The sequence below is a fragment of the Athene noctua genome, chromosome 2 (genome assembly GCF_965140245.1).
Source record: "Athene noctua chromosome 2, bAthNoc1.hap1.1, whole genome shotgun sequence".
NCBI lineage: Eukaryota > Metazoa > Chordata > Aves > Strigiformes > Strigidae > Athene > Athene noctua.
Window position 1 is genome coordinate 67,450,053 of NC_134038.1, and position 16,489 is coordinate 67,466,541.

General features: G+C 38.7%; 1 protein-coding gene across 1 annotated transcript in view; it reads left to right on the forward strand.

Annotated features, from left to right (window-relative positions):
- AHRR (aryl hydrocarbon receptor repressor) overlaps positions 1-15,778 on the forward strand; it is an 86,113-nt gene extending 70,335 nt beyond the window's left edge. The window contains exons 5-11 of the mRNA XM_074897795.1: positions 3,876-3,965; positions 5,239-5,368; positions 6,824-6,957; positions 8,287-8,486; positions 10,938-11,056; positions 11,977-12,118; positions 14,662-15,778. Coding sequence (XP_074753896.1) covers positions 3,876-3,965; positions 5,239-5,368; positions 6,824-6,957; positions 8,287-8,486; positions 10,938-11,056; positions 11,977-12,118; positions 14,662-15,778 — 1,932 coding nt within the window. The remainder of the gene's footprint in view (positions 1-3,875; positions 3,966-5,238; positions 5,369-6,823; positions 6,958-8,286; positions 8,487-10,937; positions 11,057-11,976; positions 12,119-14,661) is intronic.
- The last annotated feature ends 711 nt before the right edge of the window (positions 15,779-16,489 follow it).

Below are 16,489 nucleotides of genomic sequence, written 5' to 3' on the forward strand. Positions count from 1 at the left end.
TGGATTAGAAATTCCATCTGTCATTGAATCCATATGGTTTACCAAATGGCAGTTTACAACCATGTATTTTTTGCAGATTTGAAGTTAGTTGGTTTTTGTTGCAAAAGTTTTAATGTTCATGCTAATGTCTTTGTGTGTGTGTGTGTGTGTTGCTATGTGTGGATGTATCCCTCTGTGAATGTGTAAGTATATGCAAAATTGCTAAAAAATGTTGTAGGATGCAAGTGGACTTTGTTGTTTGAAACACACCAGTTGTACACAAAGTAAATACCATCAACATTGAGCTGCAAAGTTCAGTTATTTCCTCCTCTAAATGTAAGAGCCTTATTTTAGGCTTTCCATTACTTCTACTGAATGGAATAAAATGAAATGAGAAGAGCTGCCTTTACTTCTCTGTGCTGTCCCCTCTGTGTTTTGAGCAGACATGTGCTTACATTAGGGAGTGCAGACTGCATGGGTATGAGGCTGGTCCGCTTCCTCTTTCCCTTTTCCCTCCCCTCAGGTTATCGATTATGCAGGCAGATGGCTGCTGTGGTCCTGACACAGCACACCAGTGCAGTCTCCCATTCACCACAAACGAGAGAAAGATATCGCTGAGAACTGTATTTCAGTAACTGAGAATGTTTAAAAACATAAGCGGAACCATTCACTGTGGTGTCCTGCCTAATGTGAGACCCAGTAACTCAGAACAAAAAAGCTGGGAATAGTTTTCATTCGTTCTCATGGACTGAAGCTGTCTCTCTCTTCCACTCAGTCTAACAAATCACTAGGATTCTGGCCAGAATCATGGCAAATCTCTATACAGTGTAAAGGGCTTAGTATGGAGTTGTATATGATACCTGAGAGATTTGAGAGGTCAGAAGAGGTATTTTCCTACCTATTTGCAATCACTGTTACCCACTTCTGGGTACCAGACCTGTGCTAGCAAACACCCTCCTCTTTCTCCGCAGCTGTTGTAAATAGGTAAGAAAAGTATAAATCTGAGCCCAACTCAGAGTCCTCTGTGCTACAATGTCAGGTTTCACATTGAACTGCACTTTATGGTAATACTGAGAAAACAGAAAAATTTGCAGTCATGGGTAAGACTCACTGGTTATGAAGTTCTACTCCATGTCCAGCTTGTCTCTTCTTAGTGTGGCTGAAGCAACAGGTTTCCCAGCTAAAATGAGGTTTAGACACATGGAATTTATGTTAATCCTCAATAGCTTCATGTGGCTCCATAAAAGTTGTTGTTGCACCAAAGTGGGTTTTGCTTTTCCTGCCTGCAGGGCAGAGCATCTGATGCCTGCATCTGGGGTCATGAAATCCAGGCAATGCTTAGTTAAGAGATCTTAACTCAGGAGAGGACATCAGCATTTTGAGAACAAAACAAAAACAAAGCAGGGGAAGTCTGTAATTCTCTTCATTTACATACCTCCCTCAAATCCATGCTCATTTCTGGCTTAACCTAAACACATGGCTCCTTGAACTTTTCCAGCAGTTCTTCTTTCCTTTTGCTCCCTCCCACTCTTCCTTAATACCTTCTCTGACCTCACAGATGTAGTTGCCACTCCACTGATCTGAAGCCTTAGAAATACACATGGTCCCATTTCCCCTTCTCATTTTTACAAACTGCAGCACCTAGTCCTGCCCGACTCCCACTGTGGGGGAGCATTTTAAAGACTGATCTCTTAGGGTATGTGTGTAGGCCTAAAGAATATGTACCAGTATGTTGGATGAAGAAGGTTCAAGTAGGGCCATTTGTTTCTTGATCCATAAAAGCTGTCCTTGGCAAAGGCAGTTGCTCCCCAGCTATTTCCTACAGGGGCTGAAAAACTCCAGCTTGCCTGCAGGACAAGGGAAGGCACATTTTAAGGATGTTCAGCATGATACTGTGTGAGATTCTTTGATCATATTCAGATCTTGTGGTCAATTTTTAAGCCTTCCAAGATAGGGCTTGGTGCATTAATTTGCATAGGTTAAGAACATTTCTTTAACGGTCTTAATTTCTGCTGCACGGGCAGGACTTGAGGTCTTTTGGAACATGCATGGTAACAGCCACAGACATGAAGGAGCTCCCTTAAATGTCCTACAGTTATCTTTGAGGAAACTTTTAGTCTGTCCAAATTAAAAGGTCTGCCAGATGTTCAAAATGTAATAAAATTCCTAGCATCACATCACTGATGGTTTCATTGCTGTGAAGATGAGTCCAAAGAGACAAGATGCCAAAAATGCTTTCTTGTCTCCACTTGACATTGGAAATGGATATGACAGATACCATCTATGGAGGCTTCTCTCAGCGCAGTGAAAGGCACAGATGTGAATATGTAGAAATCTTGACAGATTTTCTTCTGGTTGGTGAGGTGCTGGGATGAATTTGGGCATTATTTAGAGCAGAAAATAGCACCAGTCCATCAACTCCTTGTGCTTGAAGAATCAACAGGGATAACTAATGTTCAACACAAACCCAACTAGGCAGAGATAATGCATATTCTGGGAAGGATCTGTATCTATTGAGCTGACCTGGAGCTGAACATTATTTGCCCTTAACTATTCTTAGCGATGACTCATGGTTAGCATTGACTTGATTGAATCAGTTGCTGCTACAGCTCTTTCCAAATGTAGGTGAGCCATTGCGTTCTCTCCACTACGTTTCTCCAGTCACTGTTTCACAGGTTCTTTGACGTGCAGAGCCACTGGCCATGTATGTTCCCACTGGGCCATGTTTCTAAAGGTGTTCCACATTTATGATTGGGGCCAAATATTCTGAGGAGGTCGGCCTATTGTGCACTGGAGTCTTGAAATTCTGCCCACCATTGTCACAGTGAGAACAGGCTTCAAGCAGTCTTGAAAATCTGGTCCTTATTTAGGAACTGAAAAGAGAACCAAGCTCACAAAAATATGTCAGTATATCTGGTTACTGAGCAATTGAAAATCTGCCCTCATTGTGCTTCAGGATTAACTCAGGATTAGTAGGCACATCACTACAACAGTAAATTGAGAGAAAGGTGAAGCAAGGATAATAATAATATAGCAACATTTCAGCAGCAGCTATTTGAACTGTAATCTCAAAAGACCTCAAAACTATCACATGAAAGGATCATCTAAACTACCTTGGAATGCAAGTCTGCTGGAGTAAAGCTATGTCACCAAATATTTATCAAGGGAAGAGAGGCAATCTTAGTCAGTCTGCATGAAGCATGATGGATATTAATGTTTGCATCATGTATTTCATTTAATCCTTACTTTTCTTTTTGGATTTCTCTGGCTGCTTTCCTTGCATCACTGAATCTATGAGAAGTAATTTAGCTTTTTTCTAGACTAAACACTGGTCTACATCAGTGAAGTATTTATTGCCTGCTTTTTATATTAGTTGCATTTATGCAATTACGCTATGTATGTATTTTTATAGAAGCTTAAGAAAATAGCCATACTTCAAAATACATGTCCAGTTTTAAAGTCATAGCTACAACAGCACATGTATTTGATTTTCTCGTCAGAGATTATTATATTATTTATACGTATCAATGCACAGAAATTCAAAGCAATTATTATGGAATGTGATGTTTTAAATTAAAAGAAAAAAGTCATTGACACTTGCTATTAAACTTTTAATTATATTAAATAATAACAAAATAAAATTTAAAGTAGATCATCAGACAGTAATGTAATATGGTAGCTACAATGTAATTAGCTATTCTAACATTTTTTAAAAAGGAAAAATCATGTTTCAGATTGTTTTTCATTTTTCATATTACGAACAAAAGCCCTTCTGCAAAAATTTGATGACCAAAATTTTGCAGAGTGTTTTTTTCATATCTAGGATATTTATACATTTTATACCCATTTTATTCTTTATGATTATCTTTTTAATGCTTTTATTTTCCCTTCTTTAGTCACTGAACGGTTTTGCATTGGTGGTGAGTGCAGATGGAATGATATTTTATGCGTCATCGACGATTGTGGACTATCTAGGGTTTCATCAGGTAAATATATTAACAAATATTTAGAATACTTAGGCACTGTCATTATAATGACTTTCTTGTAGTCACTTCTGCTAACTGGCTTTCTAAAACACAGCACTGGTTTTTTGCCTTATCCTTCTCTACTGCTGATTAGACACTATTACTGAAGTTATTTTACTATGCCATTTCAGACTAATTTTCTTTTTATTGGTGATCTGACAGGTGAAGATGAATTGCTTGTAATGTTGTTCCTTTTGTAAAGCTTTTGTTAACAGAAACATAGTGCATTATAACAATAAGATTTATCTAGAAGTTTCCTTTCAATTTCAGTATAAGATGCTGCTATTCTAGACTGATTGCCTGTGTATAATAAATATATTTTAAAGTCACAGAATAACAGAACCATGTAGTTGGAAAGGACCTCTGGAGGTCATCTAGTCCAACCTCCTGCTCAAAGCAGATCCAGTTAGAGCAGGTTGATCTAGGGCTCATCTAGTCAAGCTTTGAGTTTCTATGACCTCTCTGGAAGATGTGTTCCAGTATTTAACCCCCCTGACTGTAAATTTTTTTGCTTATATTAAGTCCCAGTTTCCTGTGTTGGGACTTGCGTCCTCCCACTTTGTTCTTCTGAGAAGAGTCGGGCTTTGTCTTCTCTACACCCGCTCATTCAGTTGATGTAGACAGCATTTAGTTCTTTCTGAAGTTTTCTCTTCTGACGACGGAACAAACCCTGTTCTTCTATCCTCTCCTGATATGTCATGTGCTTCAGCCCTCTTATGTGTCTTGGTAGCACTCTCCTGGGCTCACTTTGGTATACCAATATCTTAATTTGCCTGGGGTACTGAAAATTAGAGAGAATTTTGACTTTGTTGAACTTCCTGAGGTTCCTGTCAGCTCATTTTTAAAGCCTGCCAAGGTCTGCGTAGCTGTCCTGCTCTCCCCAGTTGGTACCCTCTAAAAACCTGCTGAGAGTGCACTCTATACCACCATTCACTAATGAAGAAATTGAACAGTGTTGGTCCCAGCATCAATCCCTGAGGGACGCCACTAGTCACCAGCTGCCAGTTGGACTTTTTTATGATTCACATTTGCATATGCACAAAAGAATCATCTTAGGATGTGAAGTAAAAAAACAGATGTTGAAAAACAGAGGTCTCTGAAATAACTGTCCTCAATCAATCTTTGCCCTGAACGTATCCTAGACCAGTCATTATTTTAAGGAAAGTACCATCCTAAAGATAAGTGTCTGCCCCACTATGCTTACAAATTACATTCCTTGTTGTAATTGTTTCAGACTGATGTAATGCACCAAAACATATATGATTACATTCACGTGGATGATCGCCAGGATTTCTGCAGACAACTGCACTGGGCCATGAACCCTCCCCAGATGTTGTCTGGACAGCAACTACAGACAGAAACAGGTGGGATTGTATATGGTGATTGGAAACATAGGCACCACTGTACAGAGGTAGACTTACACTTCACCTACACCCACGTCTGCTCCATGTCAAGTCAGATTCTTCACTGGAAAACTGTATAGTGGCCATTTTTGTAATGTTATTGTCCCATAGAAGATGTTTCTTTCCAATCCTTGACATTTATAAGGTAGCACATGCCACTGAAGCTACAAAGTTGATGTTTCCTTTATTTCCCTCTAATGTGCCTACAGATATTCTTATCCATGCAGAATGAACAGCACCATGCAGAATGAACAGATCCTTTTGCTCACGCTGATCAGGACATTAGTATTCCTCTCATTAATGGAAAAACGTTCCATGCAAAACATTTCTGCGCAGTACCATAGCGGCAACATCACTTTCTGCCATTTGTTTTCCCATGCAAAATTATGTAGATAGGAATCTTCAGAAGAACAAGTAGGCTTAGCAGCGCACTTTTTCCTCTGAGGCTGTATTTCCCTAGGATGACAGGTGGATACGTGTTCTCAAGGTTTCTTTTACATGAGGCATTAAGTTGAAATCATGACTGCAGAAAATACAGTGGGGTTGAAATTGTTAACTTTATAAAGATTCCAGCAAAATGTATGCATTTCACCAGAGGTGAGGCAGTAACTGAGGAAAGAAATTGAGGAAGCACAGTCTCCAGATGGGTGGGGAGAAACTTGCAAGAAGTCCTTCAGCAGCCTTTATGAAGTCCTCAGGAACACAGTCACAAAAGTTTGGTAGAATTTCTTGCAGTTTCTGTGTTTTGCATGAGTCTTACAGATATGTGAGGAACTCTGCAAGATTTTGTAGGAAATACACAGAAAACAAACTAAGCAATGTGCATGAGTATTTCAAACTATAAAAAGTTATAAATAATTGGATTTTTTCCCCTAATATATACAGTGGAGAATTTAAGTTCCTGAGTTCGTACATCTGTACAAATACTTGTGTCTTTTGGGAAATAAGTATTTCAAAAGCTATGCACTTGTGGTCCAAAACTGGAAAATGCTTCATTAAAAATCAAGGAGGCAACAGCTGAACATTAGCTAATCAGCCACTGTTCATTTGTTTGGTTTTGTCTTGCATTAGCATCTTTTCTTATTTTGTTTCTTTTTCTAATGTATTTTCTGTGATCTCTGATCTCAAAACCAGCAACATCTGTTACCCTGCTTTGCATCATTAAAAATCACAAAAACTCAGGAAATAAAAAAGTCAAAGTTTCTAAAGAAACTCACCTGAATTCCACTGCAGAGCTTTTCTTTTTAATTTTGGTAGAGCGTGTGCAGATGTATCTATACATGATACAATTTAACATTCACCCTTCCATAAAGTAATTTTTAGCAATTTCCCTAACAGCTTCTTCAATTGGCTACAGAACATTTTCATTCTTTCTTAGCGTGATCTGATCCATATTGCCTCCACTGTTGTTCCTAGGAGAAGAATATATTCTCAGTAAATTGTTTAAAGCACAAGAGAATGACAGCATGACAACAGATTATTCTTCCTTCTTAACTCGTTGTTTCATCTGTCGAGTTCGCTGCTTGTTGGACAGTACTTCTGGATTCCTTGTAAGTATAATTTCACTTAGAGAACTGTAGTCATGACATACTGGATTTTATTTACTTCGTATGAAAAATATTTCAACATCAATATTGTGGAGAGCCATGGACAGGATACACTTTTAATTTGCTCTGCACTAACAAAAAACACCTAAAGACATTTATTAATATGTATAAGGAGTGATGGGAGAAATGAAGGTTGCAATATTTGAAATGAAAGAATCTCTAAACTTTTGTATTTTAAGCTCTTTTGGACAATATCTGTCCTCAATTTGTACCGGGCCTTGCACAAGGGTGGCAAGCCTGAGTTTCAATGATTAACATTTAAGCACAAAGTATTTGCTTTAAGGAACAATAATAATAATATGATCCATTTTCCTCTTTTGTAAAGGGTCCTTTAATAATAAAAAACAGAATTAGAAAGTCTCTCACACACTCCTGAAATATCCTTACCAGGAGTGGGTCATTTCTAGAAAACACTTCCCCATTTACTTAAAGACCAATGCTGCTTCTTCTTTTGCCAAAGTATGGCATGTGCAAAGAAAATTAGAGGATCATCACCAGACAGGGAAATGCAACTTCTGTCTCAGGTGCTCATTTGCTGGAAGACTATGGGTCTGAACAGCCATACCAGTTAGTCATTTCTGCATCCCTGTTTTAATCTTGTAGCTCTGGAAAATGCCCAACTCAGGCGGACTAATTTTTCTCTGGTCATTTTGTGGTAGGTAATTTTTTCACCAAAAGGCAGCAGCTTGTTATTAACTTGATCTCTGCCTTCTGATTATATAGAGATTTGAGGCAGGGATGGATGGTTTCTTTCAAGCTATGTACTTCATATCTGGCTGTCTTGGGCATATCTTTTCCCTTGGTGTCTGCTTGCACAGCCCTTGGGTTATGCCAGTCCATATACTTCCCAGTGAAAGGGCAGGGCAAGAGGAAAGAAACTCAGGAACCTTCTCACTGGAGAGAACAGAACATGGAAAAATAATAGTTCCAGCTTCAGAGTGAGGCACAGAGGAAATAGCTGTTTGCACCACCATATGCTGCCTGTCTTGGTGAACAGAACATAACACAGAACTTCTACTTTACATACACAGGAGAGAAAAAAAAATACAAAAGCCAGCCTAAAATGTCTCATTTTACTGTGATAGCACCTCCACTCACCATGCCTCTGAAATGGTTTAAATTTATGAAGAGAATGAAATTCCTAGTTTTTCTCCCGGTTTCAAAACTGGTTTTGGTGTTAAACAACATGGTCCATAGGTTGTATTAGCATTTTAAATGTTTATACACTAAATGTTTAAGACTTTTTTTTTTTTTTTTTTTTTGGTATAACAGACAATGCAGTTCCAAGGCAAACTGAAGTTTCTTTTTGGACAAAGAAAAAAGTCCTCATCAGGAACAGCATTGCCACCTCAGCTGTCCTTATTCTGCATAGTGGTGCCACTTCTGCTCCCTTCTGTGACAGAGATGAAGATGAAAAGCCTGCTTGCGAAAGCAAAACACAAAGCTGATGATGCAGCAGCAGTGAATACAAAGTATTTTCAAATTAATCTTTTAGCAGTTAGTAAAGTATATTACAGGCTTTATGTTTATTAAGCATGTAAAAAGCACAAATTAGGCAAAATACATCTCCATTTTAAAACTTTCTTAGAAAAGTGAATAATTTATCTGGATTTATATATATAATACCATATTAATATAATATAATATAATATATTTTATTTATAATATACATGAAGTATTATATTACTATATATAATTTTGTTTAAAAACTGGAAAGTTAGGACATCTTCCTAACCTTCACAAGTTACCAACACAATAGATCATTCTACTAGTTGTAAAAGTGAAAAGAAAAAGGGGTTTTACTGGGAATTTTCAAATTTCAGTATCTTCTGGCAGCAAAATTATTTTTGGGCATTTTGGTAGCAAATGAAGGAAACAAAAAACTTCAGAAAGCTGAATGTGCATGTGTGTGGGTGTTCACATAGAGTCAAATGAGATGTATTTGGTGTATGTATTTATCTTACAACAGAAGGCTTATGAACACATAAGTCTACAATTGCACTAAATGGCCTGGGGCTGATCACTCGGTAGCAATCACAGGTGATCAGGACAGATTGTGTTCAGACTCATTTCAGACTCATCCTAACACTTATTTTTGTTACTCTTCTGTGACTGAATTTTAGTTGATGTTTGGGGCGAGGATTATGTTTTCCCTTATTTGGTTAAATAAAACCTTACAGCAGTGAGGTCCATTGCTGTGAAGCAAAATGCTCATCAGTGTGACTGACAGCATCATAATTTGGCTTTTAACTAGAATATGCTTGTGTATATGTGGATTTACTATCCAGACGTGTAATGTGGTTCTAGCACATACATCCTTTTGACAAGAATTAAATTACTAGAAGGCTGACATAATGGACTATGCAGGCTTTTGGAGTAGAGCTGGAAAGTCATTTCCACTTGCTAGTTTTTCAGTGGCCCAGGTGAAATTAATTGACCATCAGAATTCAGCACCTAAAAGAGAGGTGCTTTAGTTTTACTAACTGACTGGACAGTGGCCAAGGATTTGACAAGACTGAAGTGGGCATTTAACTTCAGTGTTTCCTTTGGTTCAGGCCTGAAGCATGCTAGCTAGGGATGGTGGACAAATTTATATAGTAATTTTTTTTCTGATGGTCTTCTTAATAAAGGGAAAAAAACTTAAAGCAGTGTTATGGACTTTGCACCCTTTCCAAGTCCTAATATGCATTTTGAACTAAAGATTGGAAGAAATCCATCAAATCATATGATGATTATTGCGAATTGAAGTCATGCTAACTCTTAAGTGCATTGCTGATCTATGACAGAGCAGAATATATGCAGCATTTGTCTCTCTATTCAAGCTGAAATTTATTATTCTAGATATAGTAGGTCATGAGCAGAATATTCCTAAACATAACTATTCCTTTTAAGTGAATACAGAATTCCAGTCATCCACTAGTTTGAGCAATAGAATGACGGAGAAAATATAAATAATTATTTAGTGTTGTTTACTATACACTTAAACCGTAAGTCTTTGCTAATGGTCAACAGCTTGAATCACAGAATTGTCTAGGTTGGAAAAGGCCTTGAAGATCATCCAGTCCAACCATTGACCTAACAACAGTTCCCAACTACACCGTATCCCTCAGCGCTATGTCAACCTGACTCTTAAACCTCCAGGGATGGGGACTCCACCACCTCCCTGGGCAGCCCATTCCAACGCCTCACAACCCGTTCTGGAAAGAAATGCTTCCTAATATCCAGTCTAAACCTTCCCTGGCGCAACTTGAGGCCATTCCCTCTTGTCCTATTGCTCGTTAATTGGTCAAAGAGGCTCATCCCCAGCTCTCTGCAACCTCCTTTCAGGTAGCTGTAGAGAGCGATGAGGTCTCCCCTCAGCCTCCTCTGCTCCAGACTAAACACCCCCAGTTCCCTCAGCCGCTCCCCGTACGACCTGTGCTCCAGACCCTGCACCAGCTTCGTTGCCCTTCTCTGGACACACTCGAGTCATTCAATGTCCTTTTAGTAGTGAGGGGCCCAAAACTGAACACAGGAATCGAGGGCCGGCCTCACCAGTGCCGAGTACAGGGGTCAGATCCCTTCCCTGTCCCTGCTGGCCACGCTATTGCTGACACAGGCCAGGATGCCATTGGCCTTCTTGGCCCCCTGGGCATACTGCTGGCTTCTGTTCAGCCAGCTGTCAATCAACACCCCCAGGTCCCTCTCTGACTGGCAGCTCTCCAGCCACTCCTCCCCAAGCCTGTAGGGCTGCTGGGGGTTGTTGTGGCCCAAGGGCAGCCCCCGGCATTTGGCCTTATTGAAACTCCTCCAGCTGGCCTCAGCCCATGGCTCCAGCCTGTTCATACAGTTGGCCTGAAGTTGAAGATCACATCTTTCTTACTTCATCTTACTGTGTTGTCATTCATTAACAAGGAGTTTTCCACATTTTCTGTCCTCTACAGCTCCAGTTCCAAAGGTAATTCAGGCCTATGTGAAGCAGCAGAATTATATGGAAGAAACAGTCATCATGAAGGTGCTACTTTCACTAATGTGTTACAGATTGCGGAAAACCAAATCAAAGGTGAGTCTGGTAAGTACTTTTGTACTTCTAGATTATACACAGTTTATGGAGAAAGAACCTTGTCTTTTCTCCTGTTACATTTTTCAGGTTTTGGTTCCAATGCTCTCTTTTTTCTTCTCTTTAGAACTCCTTCTTTAAAGAAATGCAAAAAAAGTTGTCCACCTCAAAAGATAGTACCGAATCAGTCTGCTGTTTTGGAGTGGGCAGAAATACTGTGACGCCAAGATTACACATATATAAACAATCACAGTAAATAAGAATACTCAGCATATGCTTTCCTAAAAATGGCATCACTGAATTTAATAAGATTATGTGAAAATCTTAATAATTAATGACATCTGTCCATCTTTGAGGAAAACTGGATGATATGTTACAAATGCTACTTTTTCCCAAAGATCAGAAAACAGAGGAAAATCAGAATGTATTTTAAAATTAATGATTTTCTTGCAGCTTTGACTCATGTTTTTCTAGTGTTTGGCTCTGCAATATTATGAGAGTCTGCTGTATTTCAGATTTTACAATGGATAAAATTTTGATGGTGAGTCTACCCCAATGGGCAACTTCTTAAGTAGAGTTATACTCAGCCTTCTGTTATACCTTCTGGAAACCTTTAACTTATTTAAAACCATTCCTCTGTCCTAGCCCCACTTTTTATGAACATTTTCATGTTAGCATAGTACTACTACTGAGAGGGGAAAATTCTTGGTTACAGTTTATGTGCTTCATTAGGCTTTCCAATCTTTATTTTTTAAATGTAATTTGCCTAGTTTTGAGACATTTTTTAGCTTGTACTTTCCTATGCTGATGATTCCATAGCAGTAAACAAACCTGTGAGCATTCACCTGTAGTTTAGGTAAGAAAAAGTACTAAATATTGCTTGTATTAAAACAGTTGTTTGTTTTTGTTTTTCAATTGTATAGCAAAGAATAATGGAGAAAATGGCATTTCTCTAGTCAAAGTACAAACAAATGAAGATCACTGGGTCTGGGTTCAAGCTAACACTCAACTTCTGTATCGAAGTGGTTGTTCAGAATATGTCCTTGCCCAACAGCAAATGTTAAAGTAAGTATATTTTCCAATAAAAAATACCCTTATATTTTAGAAAAAGTAATGTATTCTTTATGTATGAGATCTTTAAAAGGAGGGTAGTGACCTAAGAGAAGAGCTGAAAGAGAAGGATTTAGTTTACTTATGAAATAGAAACCTATTTTTGTCTTGGGTCACATGAAATGACTGTTGCAATCCTAAACAATATTTACTTATTTTCTTCAGTCTTTTTTTCTTCTGAAGTTGAGTGTACATACATACTAAATCAGAATACTTCAAAACCAAAATGCTTGATTATTGACATATTTTGACTTTCTTGCACAAAAATGTATTTTGGAGTTTTGTTTTACTTTGCAGCTGAAACTCTTTGCTGATTTAGTGTCCTGGTTTTTCTACTATAACATTTGCTTATGTTAAACTTTTGAGGTTTTTTTCTTTATGGATGAGTTGAGCTCATGTTTTCAGTTGTGGATGTTCAACAAAATCTGAACAGGGATTCTCATATTCCTTGTGTGATTGTAGATAGATACATCTACTTGGCTATAGGCTCAACCTTGGAGTGGAAGCTAATCTCACAGATCTGTATTCAAAGAGGACCCCTCTGCTGGGTCCTCTCCCTTTCCTCCCAAATAGACTTTTCTTCCTTTCCCCATGGGATTGTCTGTTCCAGTTCCTGTGAGCCTTGTTGAGGTATCTCTTCAAGGTGGTCTGAGTGAAGAGATAAGAGTGGACTGAATGACCAGGGTTTAGGAGGTGTACACAGCCACCACATGGCCCAATGGAAAAAATGTGACTGTTTTCACTGTTATTTTTTCCTTTAGGATGCCTTGTAGGTGGAAGAAATAAATGAAAAAGTCTTTGAACTTCTAGAATAGATATCCCTTGCAGGCAGTGTATCTCTCAGGATCCACATGAATTAGAGAGGAGCTCCAATCTGAGGGTGGTGGAACTCTTCACCTTTACTGGGACGGCACAAACATCATTTTACCATGTGAGGGAATGAACTTCTATTAAGAAGCAGATTAAAATGGGCTGCTTCTTGTATTCAAGTCTCTATTTCTTAACTGGTTTTATGTAATTAAGCATGCTCTTTGATACTTAGTTACATTTTTACCCTCTGAGTGGTTAAGAATCCTTCTTTTGTTCTTGATAGTTCCTGCAGACTGAAGTGTTACAAGAGTTGATCTTGGAGATTATATTGAGTTCGGTCCTCCTGACAGTCTGCAATAATCCTTACTACTACCTTTTTTTTTGTTGTTAAAATGTATGCTGTCTTACTGGAAACATACATTCTTCTAGAGAATTTTCACTAGATATAATTTCACTGTAAAATTCTTAATTTGGGAGTTTAAGCTTTTAGACCATTTCCTGAGAAGCTAGTTCTGCAGCAAACTTGTATCATACCATTTGCATCTCAAGACTATCAATAATAACAATAACAATATTTAGTAGAGGACTGAAAGCATTTAATACCTCATGGAAGAAAAGAGAGAAAATATTCTTTCTTGGTGTACATTTATTACAGTGGGACATTCTCTCTTTGTAACAACATGGACTCCCTCTACTGGAAAATCCTATACTTGCACATTGAGTCCGTACCCAAGGAAAAAGTTCGTAATAATGAGCTAAGAAAAAACTTTCTAAGCCCCTCACCAGCTCTCCAGGTTTTCATGCTCTTTTTCTTATTGAGAGATGTCCACTTCTTGTCTGAAGAGGGAGGGGGTAGTTTCATAGCACTGATCCAGACTGGTCGAGAATCAGCACGTTAGTGAATTTAAGACAAATCCTGAACCTAAAGATTTGGACCCCAGGTTTTGAAAACTGCTGCATCGGGCATGGAAATGCTCAGGCAACTTTCTTTGTCAGAGTTCTTTGCTAATGTTAAGTACTTCAGCTGGAAGTCATGGAAAATCAATTCACTGGCCATCTTAGAAAACGAAAGACAACATAAATTAAGTTAGACATGTAAAATAAACCTATGCCCAATATGAACATCTGTGGCTATTCAGGACACTTAATTCAGGCATTTTATTTCTTCTCAGCTAACTCTGCAGTCTCAAAATATTCAAAATGACCCCCATGGTTGTCCCTCAAATCACTTTGATCAGAAAGTTCTTATGTGTCCAAATAATTCCTTGCTGACAAAATCCATCTCATTTAAGATACTCTTTGCATTTTATTTCTAGATTTTTCTACACACAAATATTTAGATATATTTTAAGGGAAGAACAAAAGTTTAAGGTGGTTTCCATACTGTACTACAATATTTAAGGTCTTTGTGAACTGTGTGCCTGAAATGGAAGTGTAAATGCATGTCAGATTTTAAATGAAACAGTGCCACAGAAAGGTAGCTGTGCACACACGTTGATGCCCATATGCATGCACGATCTTTTTTTCTCTTGAACAAATGCAAAGTTTATATGGACAAGAGTGTGAAAGTCCCATATTTAGTCAAGGATAAAGTATCACTTATAATCTATTTTGAGCCGCTCTGTATCCCAGAAAACATAAATTTAGAAACCTCTGATTGACTGACTTTTTTCTACTGTTATTGAAAGGGAAGAAGATGAGCAACTGAAGATATCAAGTGGTTTTGCCAGTTTGAAAGGAAACCTGGAGGGACTTTCCTATAATGGTGCCATTGAAACTCTGGGCCAGTGGAAGCATCTTAACTGGACAGCAGTAAAAAATGAACAAGACAATGTAAAAGTGAAGTTTGAGCCTCATACAAATGGTGAGTGTTTTATGCAAGAGGAACCTCTCAGTTCTAACACATCAGTTTTAGGTGTTCAAAACAACTGCACCACAAACAGTAGCTGGACTTTGAGAAACTCAAGCTCTTGTTCTATGAGCCAGCGAATGAACACGTGTTCAAACAGGAGAGCTGGATCATTCTACAACAGAGACCAAAGTATCTTAAATTTAGCATCAACCTGCCCTTCCCACTGGGGGAGCACTGAAAGCTGCCAGTCTTACTCAGGTGTACAGCAGCGTTGTGCGGAGAACTATGTGACGGACCATCTGAAACTGCAGAGACCGTTAATATCCTCAGAACCTCTCTATGACACAGCCTTTCCCTTGGAGATGCCTATCAAAATGGAATATGATTCCGATTCTGAAAACATTGCTGATAACTACCTGATGTCGCAAAACCGAGCCTGGCTGGATGAGAATGGCTCAGTGAGAAAGCAGGTGTTTAGCTACCCCAACAGAGTGCAACTCAAAACAGAACCGGACCTCTGTGAGCCAGCCTCACCTTGTCAGAAGCCAAGGAACTGCCTTTACACGCCGCATAATTGGCAATGCATTGTAGCAAATCATCCCAACAACCTAAACCTGAACAGATCTTGCAAGGGTTCACGTAGCAAGGAGATGGCCCCTTTTTGCCCTCAGAACTCCGGCTGTTTGGAAAGCGTACCCGACCTGCCACACATGGCGTGTTACAGCCACTTCTACAGCCCCAGCCCAGGGGAGGAGAAAGAGCAGAATAACGAGGTGTTTAAAATGCCGTGTGAATTTAAAAACCCCTGCTTGGTTCAAGCAATCAAGCGTGAGCCCCTGGATTCTCCACCATTGTCCAACAGTGGACAGAGCAGAGCACATGTGAGCTTCCCTGAAAATATATTAGCAGGTCCTGTGCCTCATAAAACCACTGAATGTACATTTTTACAATAGATTTTATAACATTTGGAATATTTATAATGTTAAAAGCAAGAAGTTGTAGATTCTCTTCCAGATGGGTTAAAGGAGTTACCAAAATTAAAAGCCAATGGAAAGATTTTGAGTGTGTGTGTGTGTGCGTGCATCTGTGTGTGAGAAAAACCAGACACAGACACACGCACACCTCCTACACACACCCCCACCCCTACCCCACCTTTCTCTCAGTGATCTTTGGAAAGAAGGAAAGACAAAACCTCAGGCACAAAAAAATAATCATTACTCACTGCTGCACAGGTATACCTGCTAATGTGTCTTTATCATCTTTAGTCTCTTGTCTACAGTTCATTACCAAGGACTAGCTGTTTCTGTTTCCTGCCTTCATTCTGTTTGTTTTTCTCAAGCTGATGCAATGCCTCTGTACAAAGAGAAAATGTTTATGGTTTTCAGTGTGGCCAGTTTACCTTAAGAATTTTTGCTTTTTTTTTTTTTTGTCTTTCCTTTATCTCAACTTTAAATTGATGGCAACAGACAAGGGCTTCCCAATACAACTTCTTAATTTGAAAGGAGAGCATTAATTAAAAGAAGTTACTTTCATAAAATGCACTAGAAATTATTTCACTTCAAACTGAAGTTCTTTCCAAGCTTCCTTGGTAATACTAACGTTTTAGTACCCATATTTTTCCATTTTAAAGCCGTCAGACTTTCATGTTGCTCTTTGAAAGACTG